The sequence below is a fragment of the Culex quinquefasciatus genome, chromosome 2, assembly GCF_015732765.1.
Source record: "Culex quinquefasciatus strain JHB chromosome 2, VPISU_Cqui_1.0_pri_paternal, whole genome shotgun sequence".
Lineage (NCBI taxonomy): Eukaryota > Metazoa > Arthropoda > Insecta > Diptera > Culicidae > Culex > Culex quinquefasciatus.
In genome coordinates, this window is record NC_051862.1 from 189,658,231 (window position 1) to 189,680,241 (window position 22,011).

The window sequence follows — 22,011 nt, forward strand, 5'->3', positions numbered from 1 at the left end:
TGACCGTACTCTAGCCGAGCATAAAGCTCGCAATAGCTAGGTTGGCGCCGATAAGGAAAATAAATGCGTCAGGAATGTGCCGAATGACACATTACCGCCCATTTGTCCTTCTGGTCGACTACTCACGATCAAAGGGGGAAGTTGGGGATGATTGGATATCCTATAGAGATGCCTAAGAACTTAGACGACCTCCAAGATATCCGGATTTGGAAGTTGAAAGGGTTTGATGGGATACTTCACCGACGAATGAAGTAGTAGGCATTGGTTGGTAAATTTAATAAAAAATAAAGTGCAGTAAAATAATCAGGGACAAAACAAGACCGCTCTGCTGTGCTCTTGAAAATAGAGCTGCGCCAGCTTTTTGAGTCTATGTTTTATTACTGAAATTGAGCATTGTTTCATTACGTTTATGCCTTTTTATTTCACCAATTTGCCGGCAATCATTTCAACGAGACATGATTGATGAGTGCAAAAAAATAAAAAATAAATCAAAATAATGAAAACCAGTTCAAATAATTGCGGCAGCAAACTTAATATTCCATTTCCTAGTGTTGCCCGTTTTATGCAACCATCCAAAAATAGCTAATGTACGGGCAAAAATGTCTTGCGACTGGACGGACATGCCCTGCTGAGCATGGATACAGTTGTCCGGAGAGGAAAATTGAATTTGTAGCTTGAAACAATACTGCAGTGCGGTTCCAGCGTAGCTGGAGTCGTTTCCGCCATAAATCCTTCAACGCACACACTACAACGGGTGCGCATAAAATTTGCTGTGCCAAAAATGAAAATATCTATATTTTTCTTCACGCAGCGATGGCACAAGCTGGCCGGAACCGACCATTGACCTGGAGGTGTGGATGCTGTCGGACTACCACATAATCCCACCGGAAATCGAGGAGGCCGGCTCGATTACACATCCGGGCCGGTTTGGGCTGTTTATTCCGAAGCCGTTGATTCGGAAGGAGGATGTGTTTCCGAAGCTGTACCCTTACACCATGTTCCAGGAGGACGTCAACGATGTAAAGTATTACGAGCTGATAAAGAAGTTCGAGGTGGCGGACAGCATGCTGGAGGTGCTGAAGGGCTGGGCGGAGAAAAGGTGCCGCGATAATTGTGATATGGATGGGATGTACGTGCCGGAGCAGTGCAAACAGGGACGAAAATGTGCCCTGGTGTTGGCACCCCACTTCGAGGACACCAAATTCATCGTGAAGCATATTGATGAGCTCAAGTTTCAGCTGAAAGTCATCTGGCTGGGTGGTAAAATTAAGCTCGGTATTAATTATCTGATGAAGGCATACGGGGAGGACCGGCGGGGCGGGAAAAAGTTCCTGGTGCTCCACTGGACCCCGTCGGAGGTAATCGATAGCAAAACGATGGAGTACGTGTCGGTGACGATGCCGAGATGTGAGGAAATCGTCGCTAGCAACAACACGGGCTGCAAGTACGAGCTGACGCCACTGCTCAAGTATCATGCCCACGAGTTTGAGAGCTCCCAGCATGCGCTCCAATCGTTGATCAGGGTCTATTTTGACCGGCACGACATTCATGCGTTAATTAGTTTGTACGATAAATACGAAGAGCAGATCCTGCGAGCCCGAGACGAGACCAATCTGGAGTACGACGAGCATGCTGTCCCAATGTACTACAACCAAATTGCGTGCGAGTGGCTCAAGACGAACGAAGCGACGTGGCACCAGTGGAAACCACGTGGGGAACAGAAGGAGGACATCTACATTGGCGGCATCTTTCCGCTGTCTGGGCTGGGAAAAGCATACTTGGGAATTATGCCGGCGGCCGTTATGGCCCAGCAAACGATTAATCTCAACGACACAATTTTGCCCAATCATCGGCTCATCATACTGAAAAGCGATGGTCAATGCCGTGCCGACACCGTTATGAAAACCTTCATCAACTATTACATCAGGAAGGAGCGAATGATTGGCGTCCTGGGACCGGCGTGCAGCGATACCGTCGAACCAATCGCCGGTAGGTGGTCCCCCCCCTCCCAAAACCCATAGCGACACGTAATTAATTAACCTCCCCCCCCTCTCTCCCCCTCTCTCCCCCTCGCAGGCGTCTCCAAGCACTTCCGGATGGCGGTCATCTCGTACTCGGCGGAGGGGGCCTTCCTTTCCGACCGGGAAACGTATCCGTACTTTTTCCGCACCATCGGCGAGAACCGCCAGTACGAGCACGTGTACGCCCGGCTCCTCAAGCAGCTCAACTGGAACCGGGTGGCGGCGCTGACGGAGGACGGCCAAAAGTCAACCGAGTACATCTCGCACATGGAGTCACTGCTGAAGGAGAACCACATCGAGCTGATTTCGAACAAGAAGTTCCCCCGTGACCGCGGTGAAAAGGAGATGAATCAGGTATAGGAAGTTTGCTACCTTCGAGCGGGAATTCGGCGAATTGATGTATATATTTTGCGTTATTTTTCATCTATTCTCTCCCTCTCTCTCTCTCGTCCGCAGTATCTGCTGGATTTGAAAACGAAAAACGCCCGCATTATTATTGCCGACGTCGATGACAAGGTGGCCCAGGTGATCATGTGTGAAGCGTATAAGCTTGAGGTGAGTGGCGCGCGCGCGGAGGGGTTCAAATTTCCCAACGGTCGTGGGGTTTCACAATCGATGGGGCATAAACGAGTTTGTCACAAAAGGCGAAAAAAAAATATATACGGGGGTCTTTTTTTTTTGAAGAAGTGTGTCAATTTGCTATTGGCTATTCAACGGAAGCAAAAAGCCTAAGGTAAAGTGCACGAGAAAAAAAGATTAATTTTAGAAAGGAGACACGCGCACCGCACAGTTGAATGCATTTTGAATTATGTAAAACCTCATGTTATATTTTAGCTGTAGCGTGACAGAAACTTTTGAAAATTAATAAGGCCATAACAATTTTGTTTCGGTTTTGTAACCGCAGGAGAAACGATAGACAGCAGAACTGCATTTGCATTAAAGATAACAAACATCAGCCCCACAAAAGCGCGAAGTGTAAATTGAATGAAAAAAAAAAAATCTTAACAACCCGCATGAGCGTAAACAATCCCATTCAACGCTGCACACGCCCATTTTACATGCAAATTTTTGTCTTTATCACATTGAAGCAAGGCTGCTTGGAAATTCAAGACCTACTTTCGGATAAGATGCATTTTCGATTGCTTTAAAGCAAATTGATTTGTTTAAAAAATGGTACATGGAACTGACCAAGTCAAGATTTTCTATTCCGACATGATGGTGTGAAAAATGGAAGTTTATAAAAAAAATTCAAAAAAATAATACCATGCTTCTCCTTCGAAATGGGTTTCTTGTACATTTTGCTGGAGACGCAGCTCCATGCGTGTTCTTTCAATTTACAAAAATCTGATAATGTTTTTTCGAACAATCCAATTTCAGAATCTTGATTGATATGCACCATTTATTTATTAGTTATTTATTTTTTATAAATCATAGACACTGTCAGTACCAAGTGGATGAGGGGGCTATGTTAGGGGGCACGTGCCCCCCCGCCCCTTCCTCCACTTTTGCCTAAATTTGTTCTTGATTTGGCCGAGGGTCATCCACAAATACCGTAAGTTGAAATTTCCCCAAACTAAGTCCTTTCTCCCTCTTCTGTCTGGTCTGGTTGCGCTACTGATCATAGACAATTATTTTCAACTGTGAGCTTTTTGGTTCTAAGACCTCAACAAACAAACCTTTCATTTGTTCTGTATAAATGTAATCAGCTATGTTTTTGAAATATCTTAGTATGTTTCGGGGTTCGGTTGGTTAGCGTGGTAGCCTCTCACCCCAGTCTGGGTTCAATCCCAGACGGACCCGGTGGCATTTTTCCGAGATGAGATTTGCCTGATCACGCCTTCTATCGGATGGGGAAGTAAAACGTCGGTCCATTTGCGTAAAAGAGGTTTTGGGTGACTCACACCACATAACCTTCGGACCCCTAGAAATGAGCAGAATCTTGCAATAGAGACCACAAAAGACCCGGGGGTCGTCAAAGAAGATTGCTTTACATTTGCTTTTTTTGTATTTTTGATTAACCTGGCCATGGTCTTCGTTTCGTACATACACTTATGGTACTCGGGTCTATATGACCCAGAAATGTTTTTGGCTGCCAAAATTCGGAATCTTGACCGATTTTGGATGTCATGGCCGCAAATGAATGGTTAGAATGTCTACTTTGCGATTCCGACTAGCAGAACCGGTTTTGGGCGCTGTGGCCACCGGGAACCTGCTACAATCGAAAAAAGTCCTTTTTGAGGCCCCGACTTTGAGGACCTGTATCTCCGGAAAGATAACACATAGCGGGTTGCTTCCAGTTGCATTTGACGGGTAATAACCTCAACTTTAAACTTCCCTAGAGATTATTTGTCAAAAGTGGACACCGGTTCCGTTAACCCGGAACATCCGAAAAACATGATTTTTTCAGCTTTTGTTATAAAATCAACACATTAGTCAATTTGTTCAACCAGATTTTTTGTAAAACATTACATACGCACACTACATACTACCCCTGACTGTTTGGGATCGTTCCGGCCAACTGTGGCCAATCCGGAACCGGTTCCAGGGTACCACCAAAACGGTTCCAATAATGGTATCGCTAGAAACCCGTCATGTTGCATATCAAACTTAATGAAATTGAAAATTATGACCATCTGAGGTCATGCCGATATCCTCTGACTCAACCTGGTCATGCTGGAACCGGTTACCGGTGGCCAGTGGGGGACACTTCCGGAGTATGCAAAGAACCCTACCATGCGACGTATCAAACTTCAGGAATTTGAAAATTATGACCATCTGAGGTCATGTCAATATCCTTTGACTCACCCTGGTCACGCCGGAACCGGTTACCGGTGGCCAATGGGGGACACTTCCGGAGTATGCAGGGAAGCATATCATGCGACATATCAAACTTCATGAAATTGAAAATTATGACCATCTGAGGTCATGCCGATATCCTATGACTCAACCTGGTCACTCCGGAACCGGTTACCGGTAGCCACTGCGGGACACTGTCGGAGTATGCAAAGAACCCTACCATGCGACGTATTAAACTGCATGAAATAGAAAATTATGACCATCTGAGGTCATGCCAATACCCAATGACCCAACCTGGTCACTCGGAACCGGTTACCGGTGGCCACTGCGGGACACTTCCGGAGTATGCAGGGAAGCATATCATGCGACATATCAAACTTCATGAAATTGAAAATTACGATTATCTGAGGTCAAGCCGATATCCTATGACCCAACCTGGTCACGCCGGAATCGGTTACCGGTGGCCACTGCGGGACACTGCCGGAGTATGCAAAGAACCCTACCATGCGACATATCAAACTTCATGAAATTGAAAATTATGACCATCTGAGGTCATGCCAATATCTTATGACCCAACCTGGTCACGCCAGAACCGGTTACCGGTAGCCACTGGGGGACACTTCCGGAGTATGCAGGGAAGCAAATCATGCGACATATCAAACTTCATGAAATAGCAAATAATGACCATCTAAGGACATGTCGCTATTCTTTGACCCAACCTGGTTACGCCAGATCCGGTTGCCGCTGGCCACTAGGGAACAATTCCGGAGTATGCAAGGAAGCATATCATGTGACATATCAAACCTCATGAAATTGCAAATTATGACCACCAAAGGTCTTGCCCACGTTTTTTAATCCAACCTGGCCACTGGGAGACAATTTCTGATGGCGATGTCCTCCGGCCCATCCTGATTAATTTGGAACCGAAAATGGGTTGGGAATGGAGGAAATTTGTGAAACATGCAAAGAACCAACTTTGAAATTTCTTCTCGAACCTAAGATTTAAAAGGTTTTAATGGGGAGAGCACCAAATCCTTTTTATTTTCCAAGGAACCTTCCATCCCAGGGTTCGGACTGACGACCTTTGGATTGGGAGTCCAACCGCCGCCAGCGACTCCACCGGAGCAGGCTTGGTTTGGAGTGTTGATTGTACTTATAGCAGCGAGAAAACTGGAATGATCAAATGACCGTACAACAACCGAGGCTGGAACCGACGTTCTACTTCCCCATCCGATAGAAGGCGTGATGACACTTTACTCGTCACAAGAAATGTGGACGCATTCACACTAGCAGCTACATAACCGAGCCCGATTACCATTCCGGAACCATTTAATTGATGGCGGTTTGAATTTTCTGTAGTAGATAAATTTAGTTGAACCTTCCAAAATTACCTAACTTACAGACCCTCCGGAAGTGTCCCCCAGTGGCACCGGTATCCGGTTCCGGAGTGACCAAGTTGGGTCATAGGATATCGGCATAACCTTAGATGGTGATAATTTTTAATTTCATGATGTTTGATACGTCGCGTGATATGTTTCCTTGAATTCTCCGGAAGTTTCCCTCACTGGGACCGGTATCCGGTTCCTGAGTGACCAAGTTGGGTCATAGGATATCGGCATGGCCTAGATCAGTGGTCCTCAGCCAGCTGATCATCGCGGACTAATTTGGAAATTTGCTCCAGAGTCGCGGGGTAAATAAAAAATAAGTTGTAGAGTAGAATAGTTTGAAATTGAATTTTTGACAAACAACTAAATTTTTGACAACTTAGAAATTGTCACCAATTATACATAATCAATTGAAAAAAAATCAACATTCTTCATAAATTTTTCTCATCATATTTCATGTTTTAAAATATAATTTTTGTACAATTCGACAATATTTCACTTAAAAAAATTATATTTTTTTGTTATATTAATAATAATTTTTTTTTGTTGATAATTATTTTCTTGGTTTTGCGAACACATTTGGTTTGATTGTTCTATTTAAGCTTTGAATGTTTTGCTATTTTTTTCAATGATTTTTTGAGTGAATTTTGAAGAAACAGTAATAAGTTTTGAATTAGGCTTCATCCATAAAGTACGCTAAAATCAGCCAAAATTTACCCCCCCCCCCCCCCTCCCCCCCTTTGTCACGCTTTTCCTATACTTATAACACGCAATGTCACATTTGCTCAGACCCCTCCCCTAGAGCGTGACATACTTCATGGATGACGCCTTATTCGTATGTTATAGGAAAAAACATATTTATTGAAATTTAGAAGTTTATTTTGTTTCGAAAAATTTGTATTATTGAACAAGATAAAAAAGTGTTTTTTTCAAAGATTTTGAAATTTTTTAAGGTCTTTTCGTACGAAGTATAATCTTCTCGTTTCATTTTGAATCAAAGATTAGGGCACAAAAAACAAAAAAAAAATCAAAAATATAATCAAATAGAATTTTTAAGTTCTGTCGATTTTTTAGGATAACAAAATTGAACCAAAAAATATTAGCTCGGAATAATATTTTATAATTTCTTAATTCAATATTTCTAACAAGTTTTAGTCAGAAAGTGATCTGATGTTTAGAACTGTTGGATATTTATTTATTCTTAGTATTTTTAGCAACGTGATTCCCAGATAATACAAAGTTTTTGTCACACTATCACATTCATGTTTCATATTCATTATTTCCAAATTTAGAAATTTAATCGTTTTATAAATTCTTCGGGAAAATAAAGCACCACTAGTTTATTACTTCCCACGACCTTATAAATATTGTAGAAACCTGAAATCAATTATGGTTATTTCGTCAAAAAAAAACATATTTTTTTCTTTTTAAAGAAACTTAGTTCATGATTTCTCTAGCGGACTTCATATGAGAACGCAAAGTGGGCCGGATTCCAAAATAATTTCAAAACCATCCCGAAGGCCGTACAAAAGACCTCGGTAAGCCACATACGGCCCGCTGGTCGCATTTTGGTGACCACCACCGCCTTAGATGGTTATAATTTTCAAATTCATGAAGTTTGATACGTCGCTTGATATGCTTCTCTGCATACTCCGTAAGTGTCCCCAGTGGCCACAGGTTCCGGCGTGACCAGGTTGGGTCAGAGGATATCCGCGTGACCTTAGATGGTCATAATTTTCTATTTCATGAAGTTTGATATGTCGCATGATATGCTTCCTTGCATACTCCGTAAGTGTCCCCCCGTGTCCACCAGTAACTGGTTCCGGCGTGACCAGGTTGGGTCATAGGATATTGGCATGACCTTAGATGGTCATAATTTTCTATTTCATGAAGTTTGATACGTCGCATGGCAGGGTTCTTTGCATACTCCGGAAGTGTCCCCCCGTGTCCACCATTAACCGGTTCCGGCGTGACCAGGTTGGGTCAGAGGATATTGGCAAGATTTTAGGTGGTCATAATTTTCTATTTCATGACGTTTGATATGTCGCATGATATGCTTCCTTGCATACTCCGGAATTGTCCTTCAGTGGCCACTGGTAACCGGTTCCGGAGTGACCAGGTTGGGTCAGAGGATATCTGCATGACCTCAGATGGTCATAATTTTCAATTTCATGAAGTTTGATATGTCGCATGATATGCTTCCCTGCATACTCCGGAAGTGTCCCCCACTGGCCACCGGTAACCGGTTCCAGCATGACCAGGTTGAGTCAGAGGATATCGGCATGACCTCAGATGGTCATAATTTTCAATTTCATGAAGTTTGATATGCAACATGACAGGTTTCTAGCGATACCATTATTGGAACCGTTTTGGTGGTACCCTGGAACCGGTTCCGGATTGGCCACAGTTGGCGGGGACGATCCCAAACAGTCAGGGGTAGTATGTAGTGTGCGTATGTAATGTTTTACAAAAAATCTGGTTGAAAAAATTGACTAATGTGTTGATTTTATAACAAAAGCTGAAAAAATCTTGTTTTTCGGATGTTCCGGGTTAACGGAACCGGTGTCCACTTTTGACAAATCATCTCTACGGGAGCTTAAAGTTGAGGTTATTACCCGTCAAATGCAACTGGAAGCAACCCGCTATGTGTTATCGTTCCGGAGATACAGGTCCTCAAAGTTGGGGCCTCAAAAAGGACTTGTTTCGGTTGTAGCAGGTTCCCGGTGGCCACAGTGCCCAAAACCGGTTCTGCTAGTCGGAATCGCAAAGTAGACATTCTAACCTTTCATTTGCGGCCTTGACATCCAAAATCGGTCAAGGTTCCGAATTTTGGCAGCCAAAAACATTTCTGGGTCATATAGACCCGAGTACCATAAGTGTGACTTTTTTTCTGGGGGGCACTTCCGGTGGCCACCGGAAGTCCATTATTGGCTCAAATGTGTGTCTTGGTAAGATACACAAAGTCATAAAATTTCAGCTCTGTAAGTGTCAAAGGTCAAAAGTTACGATAACTTTTATCATGCTCTTGGGTCATATAGACCCGAAGACCATGCTCGGGTTAAATTGGCGTGCTGAAATTGGTTCAGCCGGTCCGAAATACTTTTTTCTTTGTATCAAAAATGTGTTTTTTGCTAAAAAAAAAATGCTTAGAAGCCATTTTGGGCCACCCTATTTTGGAGGAAACTCCCATGCATTTTTTTAATTATGGTTATCTATACACAGAAAAAAAATTATGGTAATATTCATCAGGAAATGGTGACAGATTTTGAGGCAAAAAAAATGATTAATTTTACCCCAGAAAATGATGAATTTTCATCAGTTTTTGATGAATATTCATCAGGTTCACATTTTTACACATTTTGTATGTAATCTTACTCAAAAAAGAGGTAATATTCAACCTACCAAATTTTCAACATTCCCAAATTCAACTTTTTTTTTCTGTGTACACAACAAATTCCAGCAAAATAAATAACTGAACGCGTTTCAGTAAACATTCAAAAAATCAAACCATTCACATTAACGACCCCCGGGTCTTTTGTGGTCTCTATTGCAAGTTTCTGCTCGAACCTAAGAGTTTAAAGGCTTGAATTGGGAGAGCACCCAAACCTCTCTCTACTCCAAGGAACCTTCCACCCCAGTGTTTGAACTGACGACCTTTGGATTGCGAGTCCAACCGCCGCCAGCGATTCCACCGGAGTAGGCTTGGTTTGGTGTGTTGTTTGTACTTATGGCATGGAGACGACTCCTACACCTGGAATGACTTAACGGCCTAACAACCAAGGCCGGGACCGACATTTTACTTCCTCATCCGATGGAAGGTTGCAGCAGATGGGAATCAGAAAAAAATATTACATTTGCTGAAATTCGGCATTGAAACAAAATCATTGCTGAAAAATTAGTAAACAGTAAATAATGTACCTAGTTCTCTACAATTGCGTCACTTTTTTCGTAGTTTTTGAATTTTCTTTTTTTTTTTTTTCTTTGAATGAAACCTTTTTCATACTTTCCTTATTGTCTAAGAAGTAATTTTGCATTATTAGATTTTTCATACAAGTCTTCATGCAATTTTCGAGGCTGGTTGGTCATTAGGATGTAACAAAAATGACTTTTTTGCGGCGTTCAGGGGCTGGTTCTTGTGGGAGTACTGAGCCCAAATCCCAAATATGAGCTTGATTGAACGTAACAGGAGCTGGCGCTCCGCCCTTCAATTTTAAATGAAATTTAACCCGTAAAAAAGATTTTTTCAAAAATGTCAATTTTTGAGGCACTTCGGCCACTGGCGTGTAGGCCAGATCCTTGCGCATCTATTGGTATACATAACATTGAAGTTTTGAGCTTTCTAGAGCTCGGTACAGGCCTTCAAAGTTTGGCATTTTTTCGAAAAATCGGCCCCAGCAAAACAAATATTGTCCGTTTTTTTTCAAAGGTACACGCCGCGCGGCATTTCAGAATATGCCATAGACATTGTTGCCAGCGATTTTCTGCACTTTTGTTTCAATATAAAACATACCTGGCAAAAATGCCGGGCGATTCGAAGAAGAAGATCAATAAAAACAAAACGCGCAGTATAGAATTTGACAGCACGCATTTGCCGAAAGTGCGGCGCGTCGTTTCGAGGCAGTTGACATTTTTAAAAAAAATATTTTTTTTGCGGGTTAAATCCCATATAAAATTGAAGGGCGGAGCGCCAGCTCCTGTTACGTCCAATCAAGCTCATATTTGGGATTTGGGCTCAGTACGCCCACCGGAACCAGCCCTGACCCGCAATAAAGTCATTTTTGTTACACTCTATTGGTCATACGTAATGGGTATGTTAATGTATGAAGTTCTGTATCTTAAGGCCGATGCAAATATTTAAATAAGTTTTTGTCCCTCGGCCCTGACCGAGGTCAAGGGGGGGGCAAAAAAATAAAAAATATATAAAAATTTGAATAACAAGCCATAATCTTCACATTTAAATGAAAAAGTGTTTTAAAATGCATTTTACACTAGTTCAGTTGTTTTGCAATCATTAGTTTTCAAAAAATCTAAGATCTGACAAAAACAAAAATTGTATCGAAAAAAAAGATTTTGCATCGAAAATTTTCAAAAAATCTTAAGATTTTTTGATAAACCCATGCATGCTAAAAATGATTTTAAACGCAGGAGAATGTATTTTAATTTGATTTCAGCTGGTTGCCCTAGAATTTTCATTGAAATTTTGAAGTTTATTACAAATTTTTTTTTTGCCCCCTGATTTTTAGGGCCAATTTAGAAGGGGGTGACAAAAACTTTTAAAAATATTTGTACCAGCCTAAGAAGGAAATTTCCGATCAACTTGTTGTTTTTGGCAAAATTGTAGGTTATGACAAGGACTTTTCCAAAAAATTAGTAAACGGAATGAAATTCTTCTGAGCTTCTTCTGCATGATTGTTTAGAGGATCTAAATTTTCGAAAAAAAAACATGTTTTTTTGGAAAATATGGAAAACCAGAACAAACAAAAATATTAAAAATCACTCTCTAAAGCAGACATATGACACAGAATTTGAAATTAAAAAGAAGTTTACTTTTTTAAATAAAATGCACTCTTTTTAAGTTATAGCTACTTTTAGGATTATATTTATGATTTCTTGAATTTTTAACGTTAAAAAAAAATTACAGAAAACACCAGCTTGATTTTTAAATTTATTATTATTTTGATTGAAAAGATCAGAAAATTTGATTATCATACCCAATTTCAGTTGATAGAAATTCAGTGGCTGAACTTTACTGAAATTGAGCGAAAAAAAATGTGTACAGATGTTTGAACATTTCTTAAATATTTCTGTTTGAACATACTTCTAATTTCAATGGAAATTTGTATGGCCGAATGGATGATGAAAACGTGTATGCAAAGTTTGAGTCAAATAAAGAAAACGAACATCAATCATTTTCTGAATTCACAGAAAATTGCTGTAATATAAAGCAGCCTGTGTTTTAAGGTCTGTGTTTTTAAGGCCTGTTTTATAATAAGATTCATGGTTTTGTTTTTGCGTGACTTATAATTTAAAAAAAAAACCTCTTCTTTCCACGCAAAAAGACAGTTCCATCTTGCGTTTCAAGTTGCAAGAGCTGATTAATCAACTAAGCTGCAAAAGTACAACTTGAAACCTCGACTCTTGATAACAATATTTTGACTTTGTTGGCGACAGACCGCCAGACATGGTCTACCAGGACTTGTACCTTCACTGCCAACCCTAAGCAGTCAGAACTATTCCGGTCATCCGATATCGTGGCACCACGAGGCATCAGATTGTGTCGCCAGAAATATGAGCGAAATGCATTCGCGGTGGTTCTAATTTGGCTTTACATTGGCGGCGCGGGCTCTGCTGATGTCGGGAATGTGAAACCATCAACAAGCTTAGAACTGCAATTTCCGCCTTTCGTAAGCACTTATTCTACACAAATTGTTTTTCTCACGTGCACGGGTTCGACTTCGACTCGAATGCATCAACAAAAATTTTACTCAGAGTGAATGGATAAATGTTTGCCTTAAAGCATATTATGATCACTCACATTCCATTCTTCGATTTATTATTCCAAAGCCAAAAGCGTTTACCTTTGCTACCTTCTTACGTGACAAATTTTTATCGCGGTTTGAAACAGGTTGGTCGTACACTTAACAAACAAAGAAAAATATGTCCCGCGACAACAAAAATGTCAGACTGAAGGTGCAAAAAAAAAAAGCTAGGGTTGTTTGGTTATTGCTGATTTGAGATTAAAAACTCTGTTTGAGTGGAAATCAAAAGATTCAATGTTTTTGCTGAAAAAAGTTCCCTCGATTGAACATGTTCAATTTGTTGCGAAACTGCAATAAAACCCAATATTTGAATGGCGCAAGTTCAACTTTCAAATTTGTTCGCCTTTCGTATCCAGATGTTCTGATTGCTTAAATATTTAAAACATACATGTCGTGTGATATCACTTGAGTTCATCCACAAATATTTCCCTGCATTCCATCCATTTTACAAATCTCGGAACTCATTTGAGGATAACAGGATTAGCCCTTACAGCCAAATTCAATCTGATGATAATGGTTGATTTGGAAAGTAGAAAAACTGTTATGCAAGTCAATTCTTGTAGAGTCCACGATCTGGTCTCCTTTCGATTCCAGGTAATTTAGCCCGTAAAAAAATCAATAATTTAACCGGGAATGACCTCAATCGCCGTATCAACGACGCGCTGTATCTGCAACACTTAAGGTCACTCGTTCACCTTTCTCTAAAGTTTTGTTTTTGCTGGCTTTATTTGTTCAGTTCCCCACGCGGTAAGTCGGGCTTGAAATTACCTTACATCCTTTCCATTCATTTGGGCGGGACCTGCTCCTGGAGGTAAAGGGGAGGAAAATGAAAGCAGTTTTGGCTCAAATCTTCTATATGGGTTAACCTGCCAAGGCTGAACGAACAGGTTGCAGGATTTCGGTTGATTACGTAAAAATTAAATAACCGTAAAATTCAAGAGCGGACACAATTTTATATGTTTATATGAAACATTTTTTGGAAGTTAGCTTTAGCATTTTTTTTTTTTTTTTTGTTTGATGCCACTATCCACTGGTTGTGAAAAAAAAATAGTCTGATTCTTGAGAAAGAATGTTCTGAGTTGTTTTCTGTAGTTGTTTTCTTTGGCAATGATGTAGGTAATGGCTAGGACTGCTCAGAAAAAAATAGGGTAGAAGACTCAGTTTTCGCCCTGCTCCAGTTTTCGCCCACTTACTGGGTTTAATCTGTATTTAGCAAACTCATACCGTTTTTTGGTTGAATTTATAATGCAGGTTTACATATTCATTCATTTCTAGTACTAATTGAAACTTTCCTAATGAATTTCTATTGTTTATTAAGTTTTTATAAGCTTTTCAAAAAAAGCCTAACTGCAGCCGCCATATTTTTGTCAATTTAGACTACAGCGGGTAATAATGTTAATGAGGGAAAACAACTAATTTTGTCCGAAAATAATATGAAATAATGATTTATTAGTTCACTGTATGTCTGAATTTCTTGAAAATCTAGTGATTTACCTGTTTAAACGTTTACCAAAGGTTATTTCAATAAAATACAGTGGGCGATTTCTGGGGTCATGAAAAAACATTCGATCCAATTTTCGACCAGGGCGAAATCTAGTATTGTGTTTTCAGATTTTATCTAGAACCAGTTTTCGTTTACCATAAAAACAAATCTAATCGCAGCGAAATGTGCTTGAAAATATATTTGGAACATTCTAGATTATTTTTAAAGGTTCAATAATCATTTTAATTACTTTCATTCATAAGGGGTTTTGGTTCAAATGTTGTAAAAGTTTACTGGTACATAGGAGAACAAATTAAGCAGAGGATGGAGAAGTAGTTACACATGTGCTTTAATATTTTTATTAAGAGGTACTCGATGTTTTATATTGAGTCAATTCGGGAGCAAATGACCCATAGGGTTAAAGCTCCCCTAACAAAATCAACAACAACATGGAGCTAATTGTGACTGTGTACCCTTATCTTGGGTGAACAGGGACACATGAGTTCTATCACAAATTTTGATTCAGTCATATTTGTTTAGTGAGAGTGAGAACATGTTTTGGTTTTAGTTATACATAATAGACAGAGAATCTCAATCTCATCTCAAAATAAGTAGGATATCTGAAAAAAAAACTCCTAGGATTTTTTGAACCTCAATTTATAATATGTACGACAAAATATGTGCACATCAATGAAATTTAGCTTCGGGAACATGTTGTGTATCAATAGGAGACCATATTTCCTTAGCTTTGTGTCATAATTTCATTTGATTTCCTGATTTTTGTCGTGGGCGAAAACTGGTTCCAAGGGTGGGCGGAAATTAGATTTAGGGGGGCGAAAGAGGCTCTTCGGAGCACTTTATTAAAACGCAATATTTTATCAAAAATGAACATGTAAATGAGAAAAATCTTGTGGAAACTTAAAATCAAATAGTTTATCAACGTTCTACAACAAATAGAACCAAAAACCATTAATTGTCATCAAATTCTCATCAAATTTCCTAGATTGCCACTATAAAGTGGGCGATTTCTGGGTCCTCTACCCTATAGTCCTGACTCGATTATCCGAAGCCTCGATTATCCGAAGTTCGAATATCCGAAGGTTTGTATGGGACTTCGGATAATCGAATCATGAACAAAAAGAATGTTTTCTTTTTCTTGTTTTAAAAATCAAATTCGAGTTCTGCGATCCCATTTTAGTCAAATATGAATAATTGATTGCCTATTTTTTCAATATTTCGTCACCGCCATCTTGGATCACAAATTTCTAAATCACATTAGCGTAGTTTAGGGGTCATACTTATGCTCGACAATCATAAATTAAACAATGAAAAATAATGTCCATGCTTCGATTGTCCGAAGTGAATTTTTCCGAGACCTTCGGATAATCGAGTCTGGACTGTATCTGATAAAACTTTTTCTTTGCAAATATTTTTAAGCAATTAAGTCCCTTGAGTCTGACCGTAGTTGAAGAAAAGGGAGATTGAAAAATAAATTAAAATTATTTTTTTTTACTTGTTTCGTGTGATCTTGTAAACATTTTGAAATAAATAAATAAATATTTTTGGTGGGATCAATTTTGGTTGTAATTTAATCAAATAACTTAATCTTTGTATGTCAGAAAAAGTATTCAGAAAATGTTTCGAAGATAATAGTTCAAGTTTATAACAAAAAGACAACTGCAATACTCTAACCAGTATGTTGTTGTACGTATATTCGAAATAAAATGTTCGATTCGCGATGCGTGCCGTCAGGTATTTCACGCGTGTAATGAGCATGTTGGCAGTCAATTTGCAGGTTTGCTCGAATTGGTGATAATTGACAATCTGGAAAACTAGCCACTGAACTGATTATCGTGCAGTTAACCCTCTGGATCAATTTTTACTTTAATTTTTCTATAAGATTAAAATAGTTTTTTTTTCTAGAGTTAAACTTTTTTCGCTCTTTTCACGCGTGACTTGAACGCCCGCAGCAATTAACAGGCGACAAACTTGTTTATGTTGATAATGCAAAGTTTTGACAGAAGATAACATCTTTCTCGCTTTCAGATGACGGCGGAAAATGGCTACATTTGGTTCCTTCCGGTGTGGCTTTCGCACCTGTGGAACCACAACCAAGGCAACGTGTCGGTGCAGTGCACGGCCCAGGAAATGCTTCGTGCGTTGAACGGCCACTTTTCGCTGTCCCATGCGCCGTTTGCGGACAATCGTGTGGCGCTGGAGACGAGCAACGCCACGGTTGGTGAGTGGAGAACCGAGTACAGGAAAATATTGCAGAGTCATGATCTGTTGGAATCGGACTATGCTGGGTACGCGTACGACGCGGTTTGGGTTTACGCTTTGGCTTTGGATAAACTGATCCGGGAAGATCCGTCGTATTTGAGCGATTTGCACTCGATGAAGACTACGAAGCGGTTGATGGAGGTCATACGGGCGACCGATTTTCAGGGTGTCTCCGGCAGGATAAGGTTTGGTGAGGAGGGCTCGCGGTACACCTACGTTAATGTGCTGCAATGGATCAACGGAACGCCGACCATCGTGGGACAGTTTACGCCAAACATATCCGATGAACACTACCAGCTGTTGGGAGGATCACTGTCGCTGAATCTGTCGTCTATCGTTTGGTTTACCAAGGATGGTAAAATCCCAGATGATGGTGCTTTGGATTGTAACCTGGCTGGATTGGCAAGGTTCTTTGGTACGAACTGTGATGGAGCAGTGCTGATATTCACCGGTTTCATGTGCGTGGTGGTAATTGCGGTGATTTCCTTGGCGTCGTTCTGTTTCTTCCAGATTCGATACGATCGAAAGATGAAGAGTTCCGCGAAATACCTGCAAAAGTTCGGAATCGATCTGTTGTCACCATCTTCGATACCCGTCAACACGCTGGACAAGTGGGAAATTCCAAAGGACCGTGTTGTTATCAATCGAAGACTTGGCGAGGGAGCTTTCGGAACTGTGTACGGAGGTGAAGCGCAGATCGATGGCGATGGATGGACGGCTGTTGCGGTGAAAACGTTGAAGATTGGTTCCACTACTGAGGATAAGGTTGATTTCCTATCCGAGGCGGAAGCCATGAAGCGATTTGACCACAATAACATTGTCAAACTGCTTGGAGTTTGTCTACAAACTGAACCAGTTTACACCGTGATGGAGTTTATGCTGTACGGTGATCTAAAAACGTATTTGCTCGCACGTCGTCACCTGGTTAATAATAAGACATCGGAAGACTCGGATATATCGCCAAAGCGCTTGACCATGATGGCACTCGATATCTCACGTGCTCTCTCCTACCTTGCTGAGCAAAAGTATGTTCACCGAGACGTGGCCTGTCGGAACTGCATGGTCAACGCGCAACGAATGGTCAAACTTGGCGATTTTGGAATGGCTCGACCTACATTCGAGAACGATTATTACCGTTTTAATCGCAAAGGAATGCTTCCGGTTCGGTGGATGGCCCCAGAATCACTTGCACTTGGCTTTTTCACTCCAGCTTCGGACGTTTGGTCGTACGGCATATTGCTGTATGAAATCATAACGTTCGGGTCTTTCCCCTTCCAAGGAATGACCAACAACCAAGTATTAGAGCACATCAAAAAAGGACACAGTGTAACGATCCCGACTGGAGTTAAACCTCAATTGGAAGGTCTGATGAAGGCGTGCTGGAACCAAGACTACAAGAAGCGTCCGATGGCTTCCGAAGTGTGCGAGTTCATTTCAAACTATCCCCGACTGTTGAATCCCTGCTTGGATGTTCCGCTGGCTTCGGTGCAGATGGCAGAATCGGATAGTGACCAATTTGAACTATTACCAGGCTTACGAAAACGAAAAGACGAGCCCACAGCAGACCTGCTGGTTGGAACGTCCCAGATGAATGACCTCAATCAAACCACCAGCGAGTACACCGGCATGAACATGCGACGTGGCATCAACCTGAACGATCTGAATGTCAACACGGACTTTTGCAGCCGTTCCAACACGCTGCCCACGGGAGAGTCCGCAGGAAACAACATCCCGGTCATCGCTAACGTGTACAACCCAATTGAACCGCTCCTCCAGCGTGACACGGAAATGTCCAAGAGCAGCAATAGTCTGCTGCGGTACGTTCCGATGTTCGGGTTCGGCAAGAACCGTGCCCCGGTGCTGGTCACCCACAGCAACGGTTCGGTCACAATCGGCAACAAAAGCACCATACATCATAGCACCAGTGTATTATAGCACGGAGTAGAGAGCAAACCTTCCGTCAAGCCAAAGCAAGTCCCCAAAAAAGTCGACCGAAAAAACTCTTGCTAAGCACGCAAAAGAAAAGAGAAGATAGCTGCTATTTAATAGAACCAACATAGTGTGTAACTAGTTTAAAAAAACGACGAACTAGCCCATTTATAAGCAGATAAAACGCAAAAGTACAAACAATATGCCGTCCTAAGCAGGTGAAAATCTCTAAAGAATCAAGTCTGCTAGCAAAAAGAAAACCGTTTGTAAATTATGCCAAATAGCACAGAATTCTGTTAGCTGCATCATACCAGGTAACCATTTTACAAAAAAATAAAAGACACTATCATCTATTAAAGTTTAGCAATCATTAGTTACCTTCAGTAGTGTTAGGTGGACAGTATCGCATCGAATCTAAAAAAAAAGTTTATTGCATTTTTAGAGTCTACTGCCGGAGCTAGTCGATTAGAAAATAAACAATTAGCATGTAATTATTAAAACAAACCTAGCTAAATAGCGAAAACAGTTTGAGCAATTAAACGCAACCAGAACAATAGTTAATCGGAATAGTTAAAAACTCCTCCTGCGTTACCTTCTCCCCTTTATAGAGTTGACATGATAGATTAAGGCCAAACGAAGACTGACTAGCATGTAAGAGAAAGAGAGAGAGAGAGTGCATAAGGTAGGCAAATTGACTTGCGGGCTATGAAAACAACTACCAGTTACCTCAAGGGAGTGACTTTCTTTTTTCTACATCTCGACAACACATCGGTTCGTGTAAGCAAAGCGGGCATCATTTGAGGATTTCATTGTTTGTACAGCGAATGCATTTATTCATTTTGTAAAAGCTAAGCTAACACCAAATTTGTCACCAAAATCAAATGAACAGCAATAATTTTTAAAGTCTGCGTGAAGTTATCCTCGATGATGGCACTTTGCTTGGACTTGGACCAGAAGTAAAATATTAACATACTCTAAATTGACAAAATATCGAAACATGAAACTATATCCATATTTTTGTATAAGTAATTTAAATGAATTTATATCAAAGCAAATTTATTACATCTATCATATTATGCAAAAATATAAAATACACTTATTAAAAAATATCACTCTTTCTTGTTGTTTATCCGAAAGCCATATGAGCAATCACTGGTTTTTCTATATAAGGCTAGTATGCAGATCGGAAGAAAAGGGGTCAAGAAACAGCTTTACGAACAGCAGAACAAAGGAGGGGGAGCGATTTCTTGGAACTTTCCTTCACCCTCTCTGACTTGCTTGCGCTTTTCTGATCTATATAATGTCTTAGGCAAAGTTGTATAAAACTTATAAGGAATATTAGAAAAAAGGTCAAACTTTAAAATATTTGATACAGCATATTTTATAAGTTAGGTTGTTAAAAATATCTTTCAAAGTTTGTGTCAAAAATGGCCCCAAAAATCAGGGGTCAAGAAAATTATTTCAAAAAATTTCAAAATGTTAATAGAAATAGAAGTATAATCAACTGAAAACAAATTGCAATGCATTTTCCTGCATTAAAAATCACATTTAGCATATTTGGACTCGAATAAAAATATTTTAAATTATTATAAAATTCCAATATACAGTACCGCAAAATTTTTTTTTTCGCGTAAAAGAAATTTTTTCATCAATACTAACTTTTATATTTATTATATTTTTTGTCAGTAAAATAACTACATTGACATTTTAAAAAAGTTTTCTGAAAATATACACCGAAGCAGACTATTTTTTGATGATCAAACATCAAAATCGGTCTATTATGTGAAGAACGGAAGTGCATGCCACAAGTTTTTTAAAGCGCAGTCAAGATGAGTATTTAGAAATAGAATAAACAGAAATCGATACTTTTTCAAAAGAGTGGTAAAAAATTACCTTTTCAACACTCACAATATTGCGACAATGATTTTTTTCCGAACACTTTTTCATCTTGAGTTGCCTCACAAAAATAAATAAATGAAGGAACCGTTTACAAAATAAAAACTTTTGAGAATATATTCCTATAAAGTGTTAAATTTCTATTGAAAGTATTTTTGCCTTCCTCACCTTACTGAAATCACTCGAAAAATGAACTTCTTAACTTGACCTTGTAGACCAGGGATGCTCAAAGTTTTTGGAGATCGGGCCAAATTTGAAGTTCAAATGTGCTTGCGAGCTAAATTTACAAAATAAATTATTTAAAAAAATATGAAATTATGTTAATTAAATTTAAATGGCTTGAAGTTTTTTAAAATTTCTGTTAATTTAAAGTTTTCTATCAGTATTGTTAATTTATTGTTTTAGCCTAAAACTCTTAGGTTTAAAAAAATGTATTTAGTTAAATGACCTTAATTAAAAAAAATTAACAAGATGTTTTAAAAACCCGTGAAGTTCATTGTTTTCAAAAAATGTTTTGATTCGACGAAAAAAAAAACATTTTAGCGAAAAAACATTGATTACCTCACTGATCATCGAAAATTCACTGAAATTTAAATTATTTTTGCATAATACCGAACATGCTCAAAATGATTTTAGACGCAGAGCAATGCATTTTTAATTGAATTCAGCTGAATTCAGCAGTTTGAAGAATGTTTTGACGATATTTACTAGTATTTACAAATTACTAACACTAACGTGTGAAATCAAAACATTAATAAATTATTAGTTTTTTTATAAACAAAAAATAAAAAGGATTAGCATAAAGTACGGTCATCCGGGGTGACATTGGGTCTGGGGGATGAGATTGGGTCATACAAATTTCAGCATTTTTGTATGACCCAATCTCACACCCCAGACCCAATGTCACCCCTGATGACGGTATTAAATAAACCTAAATTTTGAAAAAGTATAAAATTATTTTACAGGTGGTCAACGGGCCATTTTACATGATCATTCAAATTGAGTCCGTGAGCCACGTTTGGTCACTTCTGTTGTAGACCCTTTCATGTATGACTCAGAATCAAATTGTATGTGTATTTTAATTCGCTAATGTAGTTTCATTTAAATTAACGAATCAAAGAAAATCCGTCATTTTTTGTTTTTTTTAAAGAAAGGTATTATAAAGATCATTCCGATAGTCCCAAATTATTGAACTTCTTACAATCCCACCCAAAAGAAATGAGTAATGAAGTTAAAATTATTTAACATTTTTAGGGCGAATGATGCTGTTTTGGCTTAATAAGTCCTTATTGTACAATATTTAGAAATTATTGATAAAAATATAGAATTTTTAACCTGAATATAGGTTAATTCATAAACTTTCGTTTAGGCTGGTACAAATATTATTTAAAATTTTTGTTTATTTGTATATTTTTTTTCAAAATACTTCAAAATTTCACTGAAAATGTAAGTGCAATCAGTTGTAATGCAAAAAATATAAAAAATATAAAAATTGAAATAATAAACCGTAGTCTCAACATTTGAATGCAAAAAGTGTTCTAAAATCCATTTTATTTAAATATTTTTTAAATCAACCCAAATATGCTAAAAATGATTATTAACGCAGGGGAATGTATTATAAATTGATTTCAGCTGATTGCACTTAAATTTTGAAGTTTTTTGAGAAAATCGTTTTTTTGCCC

At 39.2% G+C, this 22,011-nt stretch overlaps 1 protein-coding gene across 1 annotated transcript in view; it reads left to right on the forward strand.

The window, feature by feature from the left end:
* LOC6044238 overlaps positions 1–18,688 on the forward strand; it is a 75,949-nt gene extending 57,261 nt beyond the window's left edge. Inside the window, exons 4-7 of the mRNA XM_038253581.1 lie at positions 812–1,989; positions 2,077–2,375; positions 2,478–2,576; positions 16,271–18,688. Coding sequence (XP_038109509.1) covers positions 812–1,989; positions 2,077–2,375; positions 2,478–2,576; positions 16,271–18,439 — 3,745 coding nt within the window. The 3' untranslated portion in view covers positions 18,440–18,688. The remainder of the gene's footprint in view (positions 1–811; positions 1,990–2,076; positions 2,376–2,477; positions 2,577–16,270) is intronic.
* The last annotated feature ends 3,323 nt before the right edge of the window (positions 18,689–22,011 follow it).